This window comes from Schistocerca gregaria, chromosome 1 (assembly GCF_023897955.1).
Source record: "Schistocerca gregaria isolate iqSchGreg1 chromosome 1, iqSchGreg1.2, whole genome shotgun sequence".
Taxonomy (NCBI): Eukaryota; Metazoa; Arthropoda; class Insecta; order Orthoptera; family Acrididae; genus Schistocerca; species Schistocerca gregaria.
The window spans coordinates 292,044,011-292,060,927 of NC_064920.1; the positions used below are offsets into that span (position 1 = coordinate 292,044,011).

Genomic DNA, 16,917 nt, shown 5'->3' on the forward strand with positions numbered 1-16,917 from the left:
GGAACCGCGTGACTGCTACGGTCGCAGGTTCGAATCCTGCCTCGGGCATGGATGTGTGTGATGTCCTTAGGTTAGTTAGGTTTAAGTAGTTCTAAGTTCTAGGGGACTGATGACCTTAGATGTTTAGTCCCATAGTGCTCAGAGCCATTTGAAACTAGAATTATGTTTTTTCGTTGGATCCGCAAACGAAATACTTCTGTTAAACCAAAACTCTCTTAGAACTGGAGGATATACTCAGTTCGGACCAGAAACATGCCACCAAACGTAATTTCAGACTACTTCAAGCAATCTTCCCATTTTTAAAGTGAAAGGTAATGTAAGTCTGGAGTAATGTCTAATAAGTGTCCAAAGTAGGTTCAAAGGACATTAAGTCTACGGAGAAAAGTAGCTGACATGCGTTATACAATTGTCTTCATTTCTTCTAGAAGAAAGACACATTCTTACCAACCTGCAGGAACATCTCTCTGGAGAGTTTGCAGGTTTTCCCAACAGTGATCTCCAGAGGTCGATTCACCATCGCCATGAAGATCAGCAGGCTCCGTCTAAAGCGGTCGTCACTCTCGTTCCATCCGCATCTGAATGCAGAGATCAGCAGTTCCTCGCTCTGTAACAGAATGGAGATACTGCTGGGGAATCCGAAAAGATAATGTATGTCTGACTATTCTCTTCGTCACGTGCCATATTCCAGCTCGTTCCATGAGTGGGTGTACGGTTGGCAAGAAAACTCTGGAACGGGGACATAAGGATCTACAAGTGCTGTAGACATGTCCTGACAATCAAACAAAAAATTATTTATTTGACAATTTTTTGGAGATGATTATTAGAACTTTGTGACTATCCGTCGTCATAGGGGGCTGTTCCGCGTCAAAATAGCAAGTTTACCGTGTCCCAGGATGACAGTGCCACTATTTAGGTCACCTGTTTTGCCACTGCCGGTTTGAGGAATATGTGGATGAACTTCGTCAGATAGTATTCACGGGAGGGGTGTAAGCCAAGAACTAAAGTAAAAGCTCGAATCGGATTGCCAGATCAAAAGGTTTGTAAAAACAAAATGTTAGTCTTGGCCAGATAATGGAGGGGCATTTACCCACTTCCATGGGCTTTGGGTAAAGGGTTTAACGTCTTATCGACAAGAGTGCATTATAGAGCATCGAATGAAGAGCACCAACCATTAATAACTGGGGTAACGTGCAACAGCCGAATAAGGATCCAGAATAGAACACTACATCTAATGCAAACAATGTATTCAGTTCTGCTGGTGTAGTTTGTTTAAAATTGCTAATCTTCTCAATTTGCAGTGCGCGTATATTTGTCATATCAGTGCTTGTCATATTAGTGCTGAAGAGGTCACTAGGAATGTACTTATTGAAATAGGTTGGTGGAGAACGTAACTCCTTGTCTGAATATGTTTTTCCCATGCATAATGTGAACCCAATACAGAAGTTGGGTTATAACGCCACTTGATGTCCTTTTTCTGATAAAATGTTCTTTATATCACGGATTTCGTTGTTTGTAATTATATCACTTTCTCTAATGTCGCTATCGTTGTTGTAATTGAACATCACACAAAACCGTTAGCTATTAGTGCCAAAGGCTAACGACAGTGAAATTTTTGTTACGTAATAAAACGTATCTCTACAACCCCTGCCCAGGCGGATAACGTTATACAAGAACTCTTTCATACTCTGTATTGCGTTTTCATTACATGGTGCTGCTATCACTCTAGCGGCGGTTATATCCATCAAATTACTCTTAAATATCGATTTGAGAATAGTCAGTGATGAAACAGGAAACAAGCACTATGGTTGAGGTAGCAGCTAGCATAGTACGGAAAGTAAACGCGACACTTACCTGGTCGGTTACCATCTGCCCGAAGACGCAGAACATGCCAGTCTGGTACAGCAGGAAGGGTATCATGGCGGTCAGAGTCAGTGGTTGCGTCACTCCTCCACCGGACTGCAACAGCTGTCCATTACGCAACGTTTCATTTTATCTCTTTCAGAAAATAAATAAAATTATTCTTTTTGCAATGTGAAATACATTTATATCTTCGCATCTGTCTAACGATTTAGAAGTAGAGTTGGAAGAGTCGGTCAGTTCAATTTTCCACTTCAGTTTTGAAATTGTGTAACTTCCCATGAACATTCTGTCCTGACAAGTGTACTGCGATCGTAAAAGCAAAAGCAGCGAAATGTATATCGCTGTGTGACTTTACTTTACGGCTGAGCAGCGAACACGGTGGCGTAATTGACAGAATGAGGGCTTGCTTACACGTAGCGTTTCACAGCGTTTCTTGACCCAAGTAATATTACTGTATTTGCGCTACACTTGCTGGTAGTCGGCAACCATGCATTACTAACCGCTAATCCATCTAATCAAATACTATTCATAGTCTTAAAGTACGTGATAGCCCTACAGAACGGGACATGAGGGTTTATTATAATTTTATCATGTTTTCATGCTATGTGAGGATGCCATCCATCGTTATAAATTTTATTTGTCTCTTTTAACTTGAAGGAGACACTCAGTCTGATCATTATCGTATCTATCGAAGCAAGTCATTGTATAAAACAAAAATGTGCGGTCATAGACTATTTTTGATTTCACATGTTGTCAAACGTCGGATCGCTGTTATCTTCAAAGTAATAACGTCACACCTCGTCTTCCACAGTGTTTGTAAATACCAGTACGTTCTGTCAACATGTAGTAACACTTCGTTGTTTGAGAAAATGGTCAGTATTGCTAAACAAAAAACTCTGAAATAATTCCTGTATGCTGAAAGTGGTAACACGTGTTTGAGAAAGAGGTCAGTATTGATAAACAACGAACTCTGAAAGACTTCCTGATCTGCTGAAGATGAAAAATGGTTCGTGTTCATGCAAGGATTACGAATACTCTTGATTTTTGATTTGTCACATCAGTTCCAACTTTTCAGACGTTTCTGGTATGAGCTGAGGAAGTATGAAGCTTTCCATTGTTAAACACAGCGCAATTAGCGGTAAAAGTAAACTGTTTGCTCATAAGTTTGCAAAATTTGGGTAGCGCGATTGTTAACCGATTAGACTTGAACAGGTAGGAAACAGCAGCCACCAACCTTCCGCAGTGCTTTTAAAAGCGAGTGGAGATTTGGCAAAGACTGTGATCCAAACGTGGCGTACTCCTCTCGTTCGACATAAGTCACAAAAGAAACTGACGGAGTCGTATTTCGACGAAGGAGAAAGAATTAAAAATTGTCCGGTCCACGGAGAAACAAATGTCGAACGTCTTTTGGGATCTAGGTGACATAATAACGACGGGTTTTTTGGAGAATGAGGAATGACTTCAATGCAGCACATCAAGAATATGCGCAGTATATGAAGTAAATTGAGGTACATCTTGTATGAAAATGTAAGACCATACACTTGTTCACAAACCTCTACACAGATCTGTTCATAGTGGCAGTCAAGCCACGGAACGGAAAACAAAAATATCACACAATGTGTTTCAAATGACAGCATTCACATGGACGGAACGGAAAGGAACGCCAACATGAAGGATTCCCAGGCAGAAAGTTTTGACGTTGACACTGGTGAGTGGGTGGTGGCGTCGTCTTTTAACAGCGTAAGTTAACCTATTGTCTCCACGCTTACTCAAGCTATACTTCTTCATTTTGTGCTTACGAGTCTTCTTAATCTCTATTTACTTGCTTGCCAAGTCATCGTGAACTGTTGTGAAGCGTCTATGATGTGGCCTTGAACAATTTTCGTCAGTCTGTTCTTCCACAAAAGAAGCCAAATATCTGAAAGTGAAAAGTCATATGGCTACACAGTGTCGGGAAAAAGGAAAATCCTCCACTATGGACAAATAAGATAAGAAATAGAGGAAAATTTTTTAAATTCAAATACTTTTTAACAGTGGAAAATTTCTGTTGAAGGAGGAAAAGTACACGTGTTTTCCACGTTATTTAATACTTATAAGGGGAAAAAACACGACAATGGATGACATAAATAGGCTCTATGTGTTATCTTCGAAATTCTGTATTATGTGTTTGTACACATGTATTCACTTGAGAAAATAAAGGCCAATTTTTAAAATTTTTGAATGATTAATCCTAGCGTGATACTATAAGACAGAATTAATGGGCAGTAATTGCCCTTAGGAAGCGAAAAATACAGCACTGCTTATGCACACTGTAAGCTAGAGATCCCTCTGTTAAATTCAGATTGCATGCAGATATGTATCGTAAAACATGCCCTGGATAAAAAATGCCTCCTCTACCTAAAGTTTTGCCACAAGAAATGCCACCTTAACGCTATCTGGCTACAGTTTCTGTAAAAGAATGAACCAAGAGAGATATCGCTTAATTTGTACAACGTAACAACAGGGAGCGTAAGTGAACATCTGAACGGATTCTATGGTCGTACTACCTTGCAATAAGATCATAGCGTTGATTTACAACTTGTTAAAAGTAGCTAAGCTTGCAGCCATGTTATGTGCAATGAGCATGATTCGCTGAGTCATTTACTTCAATTTTTTTATTTAGAAATCTGTAATTTAAAGACAAAAGCAATCACGTCCTACGTAAACAGTTGAATTGCCAGGCCAGCCCTCTTAGCATCTCCTCTTGACAACGTACCTTCTGGTATGAAAAAAACATAGGAAGAAGTAGCCGAGGCGTAATGCTGACTGCAGATTCGAGAAACATGTGTACTGATCGTACTAGTCGCCCAGTAAGACCAATCTATAACATTACCTTTCATAGATTAATGCACACTGCAAAGTACAAATTCTACGGCAAAGATATTCGTATCTTTAAACAGTGACAAGGGATCATGAATAAACCGTTTAAACTTTGATTCGAGAGAGAACAAGTCCATCTAAAAGGTAATTGTGGCCTGAATGATGCACGCAGTTGCCCTCCCACACATGAAACTCGTGCTATAATAAATAATTGCAAAGGGAAGATGTAAACAAAAGAATTTTATGTGCATCAGAAAGTGCTGCAAACTCTTCAGTAGACAAGAGTGGGATGAATTCAATGGCCCTAGTATTTGGATGGACTCATGTAAACCCGATTCTGAACGGTGTCTCAAAAGCTGACCATCAAACCAAACAACGAATGTTATGTTTGAAGACAAGATAAATGCACGCTGTAGGTTTGGAAATTCTGCAAATACTAATATACCGCACAATGCAAACCAGAATCTCGGGAAACATTTTAGTACCGGATCTTATTGTTACCAACTGAATGCAACTCCAGTTATACTTATACACTAGACACCCACACTGTCGCCACTGCACTGCAAAACGCGCCGGCCGGTAGCCCAAGCGAGAATAGCCGTACATTTGTCCGTTTAAGTGGACACTGATACGAACAATCTCCAGATATTTAGCTACAAAATTCCGTTTGTTTCGTGCAAATTTGGCTATTAGACTCAAGAGTTACTAGTACGACGACTACTTTTGCCCTGTCTTGCAGAGCACTGAGAGAGCAAACATGTATGTTCTCCTACTATTCTTGTTTCGATTTCAATAGAGAATTGTTGTTTTGATATTTGCTAGCCTGTCTGCATTATCGAATAATTGTTTGTCAGCTTTTCATCTCTGGCGTTTATGCTATGGGTGTATAATGTAGTGCTTTTGTGAAAAATTATAGCAGAACGGGTAGAATAATGAAGTCTGGATGAAGCCCAAGTTTCGTGGAAATAAACATATAAAAATAGACCACGAAACCGCTAGTTATGAACAGAGGGAAGAAAATATGGGTGAAAGTGAAGTGAGTGCGAGTGTCAGCGCTTCAAGTAAGAAGCTTGCAGGTGCTGCCCGTTTTCCAAGTGCCACTCAAATGCGTGGCGTCGAATACATTGTGTGAACAGCGTTTCTGCTTTTACAAGCACAAACATTCTAATTTCCATTAGGTTATTTAATGAAATTATAGAATAATACCCTTGTAACACATGTGGTAGAAACGTCACTTTGCACGAAGTGTAAGGTGTCAGGCAAATACAACACCGTCCATGAAAACCCTGACATGATAAGCAAATCCAGTAGTATGTCACATAGCTCCGAATAAATCGTGACATTAAATTAACCAAAGTAATACGAGTATCGAGTGAGCAAATGGAATACCACAGACTAACACAACAATGCCTATATGCATGTCATACCTTCCCACCGTGAGACAGACGCAGTTCCGAGGGGAGAAACGAGAACAGAAGCCGAGAGCAGAGCCGTGTTAAGCCAGAAGGCCCTACGATAAGGGACGGACTGGATACCCACGTCCCCAGCTAACCACTAGGACAACGCCAGCTGCAAGTTTTAGCATGAGACTTCTTCGCGTTTCTGTTACGTCAAGGACCACCCCCCAGCCCATGTTAAAAGCTAGAGCCCTTCAGAAAAACAGTATAGATCTTATGATAACACAAAAAGGGCCACTACCACCCGCAAGGATTAGCGTGAGACTTTTTCGCGTCTTTGTTACATTAGGACCACCACCCAGCCCATGTTAAAAGATAGAGCCCTCCAGAAGAACAGTATAGATCTTACGATAACGCTAAAAGGACCACACCAGCTGCAAGTTTTAGCGTGAGACTTTTTAGCGTCTCTGTTACGTTGCAAACTTTAAAAACATTGCCCCATCTCATTGGATAGACAGAATTTTTGTAGGCAGAGCTTAAGGTTAACATTGAGACCCTGATTGGTCAGATGAAAACACAGCCAGATAGTGTTTTTTAAACCAACTTCGGTAAATGGTAGTAAGGAGAAGTTAGGAGAGCTTAGTTAGTTCCGAGACGGCGAGCTGGATGGCTGCTGCGCCAGCCGCCGCCCCCTGACGAACACCAACAAGGTAATGAACACACGCGATGCCGCACAGCAGCGCATAAAGCTTCACTCAGAACTACAGAAGTCTCATCTGTTAACCCCCTTTTTGCGTAATACTAGTGTCGATCGTTAATTAAAACTCATGGTGTTCACATTTGCCACTTGAAGTAAAGATCTGAAACGCGATGATTTTTCTGTTATATAGTTATTGAGAAGCCACATCAGCCACTGTAATTTACGACAAGTTAGATAAGTAATGAAAGATAATTGAGGGTCACTGTAGACCATTTGATAGTTTTCTCTCTTGTGAAACTTAATTTAAACCTAGATTATAGATGTGATATGGCATAGGTCATCCTTCGATCCATTGTAGAACTTGGAAACCCACTCAGGGAATATTCGTTCACATTTTTGTTGAACGCAGTTGGTTTTTACCATCCTGTATTAAAACACTTCCTTTTATCAATAGTGCAATATATAAACAATGTTTTGTGAGTAGAATAAAATTTCCAATGGTAAACTTAACTGCTTTTTCGACATTATTTTACCAGCTAACTAAAAATAGGAAAGCCTTAAACCCCTTCCACTAAATGTAGTTAGTATTAAGATTCTTTTACAGGGAGTGCAGTGGAGCTGATGCTGAGATCATTTAGTATTTGGTTATATCATCGCTAGTCTCACTGAACTCTTCTGAATTCTACATATCATGTGTGGTCTGGCGTTTCCTTACCAGCAAAAGGTCCCAGATTCAAACTAGTTAATTCCCTAAAAAACACGCTCAGACCGTCGTTGCGCGAAAGTGGTAGGGAGACACGATATAGAACAAACAGACACTACCCAGAATGTTAGAGAAGATGTGGGGAAAACCAAGGGAATCATTTGTAGTTTGGTTCTAAAGTGTTTGTAATGTAAATGTACCTCCAATACAATGTTATGTCACGTAAACAGAAGCAGACTGTACGAAAACTTTGTAAGATTAGTGTATACTTAAATCTGTTCGGAAAGGGCGAAGTTCGGGTGCAGTTCTTTGGGCAGTGACGAACATTCCCTCATCTCCCAAAAACAAGACTGTTGGTGGAGTTTTAACTGAGGTGAGTGAATATACAATGTTGAAAGAAGCGAAAGAATTAGTTATCTTAAATAATATAGAATCTTACCCAAGGCATATCGCTGCTGGTTTTGATAGCAGATGGCAGAAACGTGACCATACATCCCTAAATGGCTTCGTGTAAGCCACTGCTTTTGATACTGGTAAGGTTCTGAATATTGAAGGAATTAGTAAGTCCTGCGACACTGTAGCAGAAATACTCTGCACAACATGTGTGCAAAAAGACTGTGATGGTTCTAGTGTAGGTATGGAAGGGGCTGGTATTGCTAACATTTTCAGATAGTCTATGCAGTCAAGAAGTCTTCTGTATACAAACTGTCTTGAGGATGGAGAAGATAACGCTTGTCAGAAAATGGTAGAAGGTAAACCTTATAAGCTTTCAGTCAGAATTAATAAACTGAAGAGTATTGGGCATGTAAAGAAATGAAAGGAATCACAACTTCTGAAGACATGCAAGGCAAAAATGTTAGATGGTAAAGGTGGCCTGACAAAGACTGAAACACACAGGATCCAGAATTATTGTGGTATGACAATTAGGAGTAACTGCAACATTGTATAAGCAGTGAGAACCCTGACAAAGATTGAAACACACAGGATCCAGAATTATTGTGTTATGACAATTAGGAATAACTGCAACAATGTATAAGCAATGAGAACAGTTATCTGGGCTATAATCTTTCACAAATTTCAATAGATGAGAAATCACAACCTCACATTTTCCCACGGCAACCCGACAGCAGGTGCAAATTCAACAACCTATCTAGAGCTTCCAGTTACAGCCACAAACATTCAATTCCAGAAAATATCCTACTTGCTGTAAACCCATTTCCATAGACCTTAGCCAACAAGATCTCTTAAAAAAACTGTTTACGTGGCGAAACTCAGAACCCGAATGAATGTTTGAATTCTGTCATTTGGACAAGGCTACCAAAATCAGTTTTTGCTAGAAAAAAAACAGTAAAATTTGGTTTTTATGGTGCAATGATACGCTTCAATGCTGGCGTGTCTAAGGAGACTGATGTGTTAAGACTCTTGGGAAAACAGGATGACATCAGTACTGCAAATGGACTGATATGCATCGACGCTATGCTGAAATTTCTGCAGGTAATGCTACGAGGGAGGCCATGATAGCCAGAAAATCAAAGAAAAAAAGGAAGAATAAAGAGGAAGAAGCTGAACCATAGTATAGCCTTGAAATGTATAAAATACAGTAACAAATCATTATGTGATTTGAGAATTGTATTTCACCAGTATACTATAAAAGTTCAGGTCCTTATCTCCAGTTTGTTCAGAAAGTGTACTTGAAGTTTGCCCATCTTAACACTGTTTTCTTATGAGAGTTCCTTCGCGAGTGTTTCCCCTTAAACGGCAAGTTCTCAGCTAACACCTGGCATGCACGCCTTTGATTAGCTTGCTTCACAGTTTAGCGCAGTGTTTCAAATCTTTTTTTATTGGCTTCTAGCATACAAACTTTTTAGCCATCACAGATAAGTTTACTGACACACATAACTAGGTAACAATTTTCTTCGTCAGTGTTTCAACTCATATATCCCTACTGAGCTCGTGAAAGACTACAGTTAGACTACAGTTAGACATCTATTGTTCGGTACAGAATCATCTTTGTAGAGTGTTTGCGATTTAGGATACGCCAAATAAAAATAACATTTGGGAAGTTGTGCCTGAGACAGACAACTGTTAAACACCATAAAACTACATATTTGAGCATGGGAACACTGCAACATTTGTATCTAAAGTAGAAAGTCCTTTTGGAGGGGATAAAAGTATGTACGTAAATACACGGGAACAGCTCGAGTCCTAAAATACATAATAGTTTACATTATTATCAACACAAAATGAGAAGTCTCGTACATGGTATGCGAGGTTACGGGTAAAAAGACATTTATTCTGATCATTTCGTGTTAACAGGAACAATATGTAGTACTAGGTAACAAAACTTTTAAAATTTTCTATTAGAAACGGGCACAAAAATGAACTGTGTTAGAGTGCAATATCCAAAAACTTTAATTTCTGTGTATTCGTGAAAACACCTATGGAATCAAGAAACAGCCGCAGAAAGAAATGTGCGTGATGTACAAATATATAAGTACGGCTTTTTAGCGTGTCTGCAACGCGATTTTGCAAATGTTCCTGTGGCAACGCCTCTTCATAGTTCTATAGACGGCTACCAGTGGCGAAGCATCCACTAGGGATCTAAGGCTGAGCCTAGCCAAAAAATTTCAAAAGAATTCATCCAGACTGAATTTAATCCGATCTGCTCACTTATCCTCATCAATGTTTTCAAATATTTTACTTTAGAGATTCCTGTTGCACCCGGCAGTATAATGCATCACACCACTAGCTCGTAGCAGCTCGGAATTCCGTGCTTCTCACGAGCATGCGCAGTAAGCCCGTTTCTTTAACGTGGCGGAATGGGGTTTCCACTGCGTGGATACGGTTTTTACAAGCTGGCGTTTGATTTGTTTCTACTTCTCACCAGCAGACGGATACACCTCTAAGTGGAATGACAAGTCATTCAGTATTTCCCTAACAGATAGCGCTAGTTCGCGCCATCTAGCACGCTAACACAAGCCAGGAAAATGAGAAACCAGTAACTCATAATTTAAATGTTTACTTAAAACAAAAAGATCCAAAAGACAGTTATAATTCACAGAAAATAAATGTGAATGCATTATCGATTATAGGAAATAGCCTATGTATTTTCATTGTTCCTCAGATTAAAATTTAGTGACCTTGCTTATTTCAAATGTTAGTAGTTCCGTAACGTTTTTGTAGGTTTTCATATCAACAATACTAGACGTGCTTATGGTGAAACCTGGAACATGAACTTCGTAGTTTAAATGTAGTAAGTAGTGGTAATGATTAACTGATTAGTGAACTATATTTCGGCGTGCCCTGTTACGTGTCATCATCAGTTTGTGTTATTGTTGTGTTGTTTAGAGGAAAACCGTAAACTGTCTAATATTTAAACCATGGTCTTGTAACCTGTGGTACTGCTGACTACCTCAAATTGCTATGGACGCGTTTCTTTCCAGATCCACTGAATTTTTAATAGAAAGCTCTGCATTCTTCTCTCGTCTTTCTTTGGAAGATACACTCCTGGTGAAAGAACGAAACCCGACTCGAAGTCCGTCTATTAAAAAATCATATGGAAAATTTGTAAGACGCTTCCAAACACAATGGTACAATTCAACACCGTGGTTAAGTGGCAGCGCTCTAAGGAACAAACTTTTTTATTATTACTGTGTACTATTTGGAATGGGTAATGGCGGTATTGAATGTGGTTAAGTGGAGAGTAGGCGAAGGGAGTCGTCAAAATTTCATTTCTAAGGCTAAAAAGGGTGAATGTTCTATTTCACATATCACAGCAACTGTTAAATCGAATCAGCTATGTACAGTAAGAACTGACCATGCTCCTTCAGAAACAACATGACTGGAAGCTTTGAAACATAACGAGGAGGTTGATCCAAACAGAAACAGTATGAAGAGACTTATTTCGACTACCTGCTTTTTAGCGTGACAAGAGTTAGCTCTTCGAGTTCATGACTAATCTGAGGTGTCAGTAAATAAATGAAATTATTTAGAACTTTCGGATTTCGTAGCAGAAGAAGAACCATATCTGAAAGATCATTCAGCATCCAATGGAGTATTTAAAGAAACTTTCTCTGGCACATAGAACGAATTGATAGAAACTCCTGCATTGCTCTCCTTTCTTTCTTTGGAAGAAACGCTCCTGGTGAAAGAACGAATGGATGTTGTTATAGAACAAGCTTCAATTGAAATTACTTCCTTTTATATCAAAACAAGCCAACTAGAAGTTAAATTAGTGTAATTTTTCGCTTTGCAAATAATGAATCAGGAGAAATACAAGAGAGAGTCGTAATCTTAATAGAACTGTGACAGGAGCCCGAACAATTGACGCACTAGAACATGCATTGATACTATGAAATGGGGCATTGATAATGGATAAGTGCTAGCCGAAATCTAGATTTGCCGAATAAAACCGACAAGAAAAGGACGACTGATTGCTCTGCTCTACCATTTGAAAGAGATTCGTAGGGTTTTCGACATATCAAAGACCGAAGTGCGCAATGCATAGCCACGGTTTTGTTGCAAGTGCTAAGCAGTCGGAATACTGATAAAAGCAAATCAGCCCGCACCTCGTGGTCGTGCGGTAGCGTTCTCGCTTCCCACGCCCGGGTTCCCGGGTTAGATTCTCGGCGGGGTCAGGGATTTTCTCTGCCTCGTGATGGCTGGGTGCTGTGTGATGTCCTTAGGTTAGTTAGGTTTAAGTAGTTTTAAGTTATCGCGGACTGATGACCATCGATGTTAAGCCCCATAGTGCTCAGAGCCATTTGAACCAAAAGAAAATCAATATTGCAAATATACGACGGCTGCAGTGCAATGTCAGGGGAAAATTATGGTGTCCATTCTGTTGTGAATCAAGCATATCCTCATGCTCTCTTTATCCATTGCAACGACCAAGCGAGGTGACGCAGTGGTTAGTACACTGGACTCGCAATCGGGAGGACGACGGTTCAAACCCGCGTCCGGCCATCCTGGTTTAGGTTTTCCGTGATTTCCTTAAATAGTTTCAGACAAGTTCCGGGATGGTTCCTTTGGAATGGCACGGCCGGCTTCCTTCCCCATCTTTCCCTAATACTAGCTTGTGCTCCGTCTCTGCCATTGCTACACACATCAGTTGAACCTGGTCCTCCTCTACGTTTGTAAAAAAAATTACGCTAGTAAAAATTTTTGTGGCACGTCTATTAGGATTTTAAGCATTGTTTAGCCGTTCCCGTCAAAGAAGAGGACTTCTGAGAGAATGGGGGTTTAAACCACGAAGTCCTCGTGAAACAAGGTGGAATTTTCATTCACACGCTGTGCAAATCATTATTGTTCACTATACAGACCTAAGAGCACCATTAAAGATGTGATAAACAATTAAGGTAATTGGGCTAAATAGTATACTGGATGCCAAACTTTTCTTTTCCTACTGCAGCTGTACAATTCGATTTTGCAGCGTAAAAGTATCTTGTTTGACATCTTGCAAAGTAAAGCTTGCGGATATAAGATGTTGTAAGCTCCGAATTGAAAACTTCACTAACGAGTGGAAGTTAAGGGCCTTGTAAATTCAGCAGGAGTGTCTGAAATTAATTTAAAAATAACAGAAGTAAATATTCAGAAATCGAAAAGGCTAGCATTCAAAACAATTGACACAATATTAATAAACATGGAATCTAGATTCCAGGACTTTCGTGAAACAGATTTCACAGAACTTGTACATGAGAAAAAGTTGACATTTTATAGTAGGCCATACAATTTCCCGATGTGTGAAGTTGAAAAACTACTTAAAATATATCCTTTCTTTGCCAGTGAAAAACTGGAAGGAGAAATTACGTTTATTATAGCACTGTGGATGAACGTTTACATCCTCAGGGCCTCCTTAAATCCATTATAAAAGATAGATTAAAAATGTGTTCTCTGAATTACTGTCGGTTCTTACAATTCCAGCAACTACCGCGTTTTGCGACAGAAGCTTGAGTACATTGAAATACTTTAAAACATACCTTCGCAACACAATGACAAATTACAGGCTGTCAAATTTGGCGATTTTGGCTATAGCGAAGGGAACTGTGAAATATTCAACCAAACGGTAGGAGTTCATATCTTGTGTTATCGATGTTTACGCGCCGGAAAATGACAGGAAGATAGAACTAATTAGAAAAAGATGTAGCGGTGAGTTACTTTGTGTTAGTATTTTGATAAATGTGTAGCTATTTACTATTTTTATGAGTTCATTTATAACAATTTCTGTAGTAGTTTCAATCATAATAGAAATATGTTGTTAAGGTACTTTTGCCGTGTCTCTGTTTTAAAAGTAATTGTCTTAAGATTTTTTCTTTTCGAGAAATTCGTAATTCTTAGCTTGCCCTACAAAAATTCCACTCTTCGTCACTGACGGCTACTGTTTACGCCTAGAACTGTTTGCGCTTCGCAGCTGAAAGCTGTGAAAAGCGCTGCCAGGTGTCAGTTGACTCGACTGTCTGAGTGTCTTAGTAGTAAAGAACAAATTTGTTAAAACTTCATTCATCTCAGTATTTATGATGTCACATGTCTTGAACTATATATCATACAATGATATATTTGTGTAGGTGCATGGCGATACTGTCTGCGAAATATGTTGAGAAAGGAATTAATAGCCAAGAAGTAATAAAGTTAAAAGTTATGCATGAGCAGAAGTTTTTCACCCATCTCACAGTTTATGACGTCATATCTCCCGAACCATTATTGGTAGATGGTTCTTATCCCGACAGCGGTTGTAGCCTGACAGTAAGGGGCACATGTACGAAGTTAGGTTGAAATTGGTACAATTGTTTAGAAGATGTGGAAGACACACACAAGCACACATTTTTATGATTTGAATGAATCAAGAACTGAAGTAGAAGAAAATCCATAAAAACAAATCCTACTCACTAGATGAAACAATGGGCAAGGAGTCTGAGCATCTTAGTCGGAAACGGTTAGAGTTACGTGTGAGTTACGTGTGAGCAAGGTAATGTTGCAGTCTAACATTAGGTACGGACTATGTCTTCATTTTGTAACGCGGACTTTCTCGGTGGGTGTCTTGACTGCGAAGCTGCAGAATAACACACTAAAGTGCTTTCTGTCGTGGACTGTCATCACATAAAGTACAGATCAATATTACGACGTGCGAATGATGAAGTAACGTGTTTGCCAAGTTCAAATGTTATCGTTTTTTCTATAAGCTAGTATTCCATAAAGTGATTGGAAGGTTGCGATGTCGATTAATGTGTTTGTCAAGTACGTTATTTTAAATTCATGCCACTGTATTTAACATAGATTTGTGCACATGTGCTTCACATCCTAAGCTAATATCGGAAAAAATAACAATAGACTTTCTGCTGCATCTGTATACAACAGAACATTTTCCAAATATACATTTGTGCAGATGTGCTTCATATCCTAAACTAATTTCAGAAAAGTTAATAGTAGACTTTCTGCTGCATCTATATACAACCGAGCATTTTCAAAAGGGCAGCCCCAACGACACATTACGGTAGTATGGTTAACTCCCCAACACGGGTTGTTAACCCATAATTTCATACAGCAAATTTTTTGTTTCGTATGTTTCTCGTCTCTCTTACGTGTTGATCAATGCTGTATGTTGAGTAACCAGTTTTTTAATACAATGTACAAGTAAAAAATATGCACGTCCTAATTAACGAATCGAACGTACAACATTCAGTGCGTAAGAATTATGAACGCAATGTTGGAATCTGAAAAATAACCACCACTAAAAATAAAGTTATAGACGACTATGAAAAAATACACTCCTGGAAATTGAAATAAGAACACCGTGAATTCATTGTCCCAGGAAGGGGAAACTTTATTGACACATTCCTGGGGTCAGATACATCACATGATCACACTGACAGAACCACAGGCACATAGACACAGGCAACAGAGCATGCACAATGTCGGCACTAGTACAGTGTATATCCACCTTTCGCAGCAATGCAGGCTGCTATTCTCCCATGGAGACGATCGTAGAGATGCTGGATGTAGTCCTGTGGAACGGCTTGCCATGCCATTTCCACCTGGCGCCTCAGTTGGACCAGCGTTCGTGCTGGACGTGCAGACCGCGTGAGACGACGCTTCATCCAGTCCCAACCATGCTCATTGGAGGACAGATCCGGAGATCTTGCTGGCCAGGGTAGTTGACTTACACCTTCTAGAGCACGTTGGGTGGCACGGGATACATGCGGACGTGCATTGTCCTGTTGGAACAGCAAGTTCCCTTGCCGGTCTAGGAATGGTAGAACGATGGGTTCGATGACGGTTTGGATGTACCGTGCACTATTCAGTGTCCCCTCGACGATCACCAGAGGTGTAGGAGATCGCTACCCACACCATGATGCCGGGTGTTGGCCCTGTGTGCCTCGGTCGTATGCAGTCCTGATTGTGGCGCTCACCTGCACGGCGCCAAACACGCATACGACTATCATTGGCACCAAGGCAGAAGCGACTCTCATCGCTGAAGACGACACGTCTCCATTAGTCCCTCCATTCACGCCTGTCGCGACACCACTGGAGGCGGGCTGCACGATGTTGGGGCGTGAGCGGAATACGGCCTATCGGTGTGCTGGACCGTAGCCCAGCTTCATGGAGACGGTTGCGAATGGTCCTCGCCGATACCCCAGGAGCAACAGTGTCCCTAATTTGCTGGGAAGTGGCGGTGCGGTCCCCTACGGCACTGCGTAGGATCCTACGGTCTTGGGGTCTTGGCGTGGATCCTTGCGTCGCTGCGGTCCGGTCCCAGGTCGACGGGCACGTGCACCTTCCGCCGACCACTGGCGGCAACATCGATGTACTGTGGAGACCTCACGCCCCACGTGTTGAGCAATTCGGCGGTACGTCCACCTGGCCTCCCGCATGCCCACTATACGCCCTCGCTCAAAGTCCGTCAACTGCACATACGGTTCACGTCCACGCTGTCGCGGCATGCTACCAGTGTTAAAGACTGCGATGGAGCTCCGTATGCCACGGCAAACTGGCTGACACAGACGGCGGCGGTGCACAAATGCTGCGCAGCTAGCTCCATTCGACGGCCAACACCGCTGCTCCTGGTGTGTCCGCTGTGCCGTGCGTGTGATCATTGCTTGTACAGCCCTCTCGCAGTGTCCGGAGCAAGTATGGTGGGTCTGACACACCGGTGTCAATGTGTTCTTTTTTCCATTTCCAGGAGTGTAATTTGATCAAAAAATTGTTACTGAAGGCATTGTATCAGAACAAGTCTCCAGTTATTCGATGTCAACTGGAATGAAATTATTGGTGTAGTAATACATTTTAAATTTGAGACGTATGTGTAACTGTAAACGGAACCTTAAACAACAAGTCGAGAATGGGCATAGTATTAAAGTTTTTTACAAAACAGTATTGTAGGTTACAACAAAGATTTTAGTATG

General features: G+C 40.7%; 1 protein-coding gene across 1 annotated transcript in view; it reads right to left on the minus strand.

Moving 5' to 3' along the window:
- The window catches only part of LOC126343383 (odorant receptor 43a-like), a 40,246-nt gene that overhangs the window by 3,968 nt on the left and 19,361 nt on the right, over positions 1-16,917 (minus strand). The window contains exons 5-6 of the mRNA XM_050001937.1: positions 1,852-1,965; positions 449-604 (exon numbers count right to left, since the gene is read on the minus strand). Of these exons, the coding sequence (XP_049857894.1) occupies positions 449-604; positions 1,852-1,965 (270 nt within the window). The remainder of the gene's footprint in view (positions 1-448; positions 605-1,851; positions 1,966-16,917) is intronic.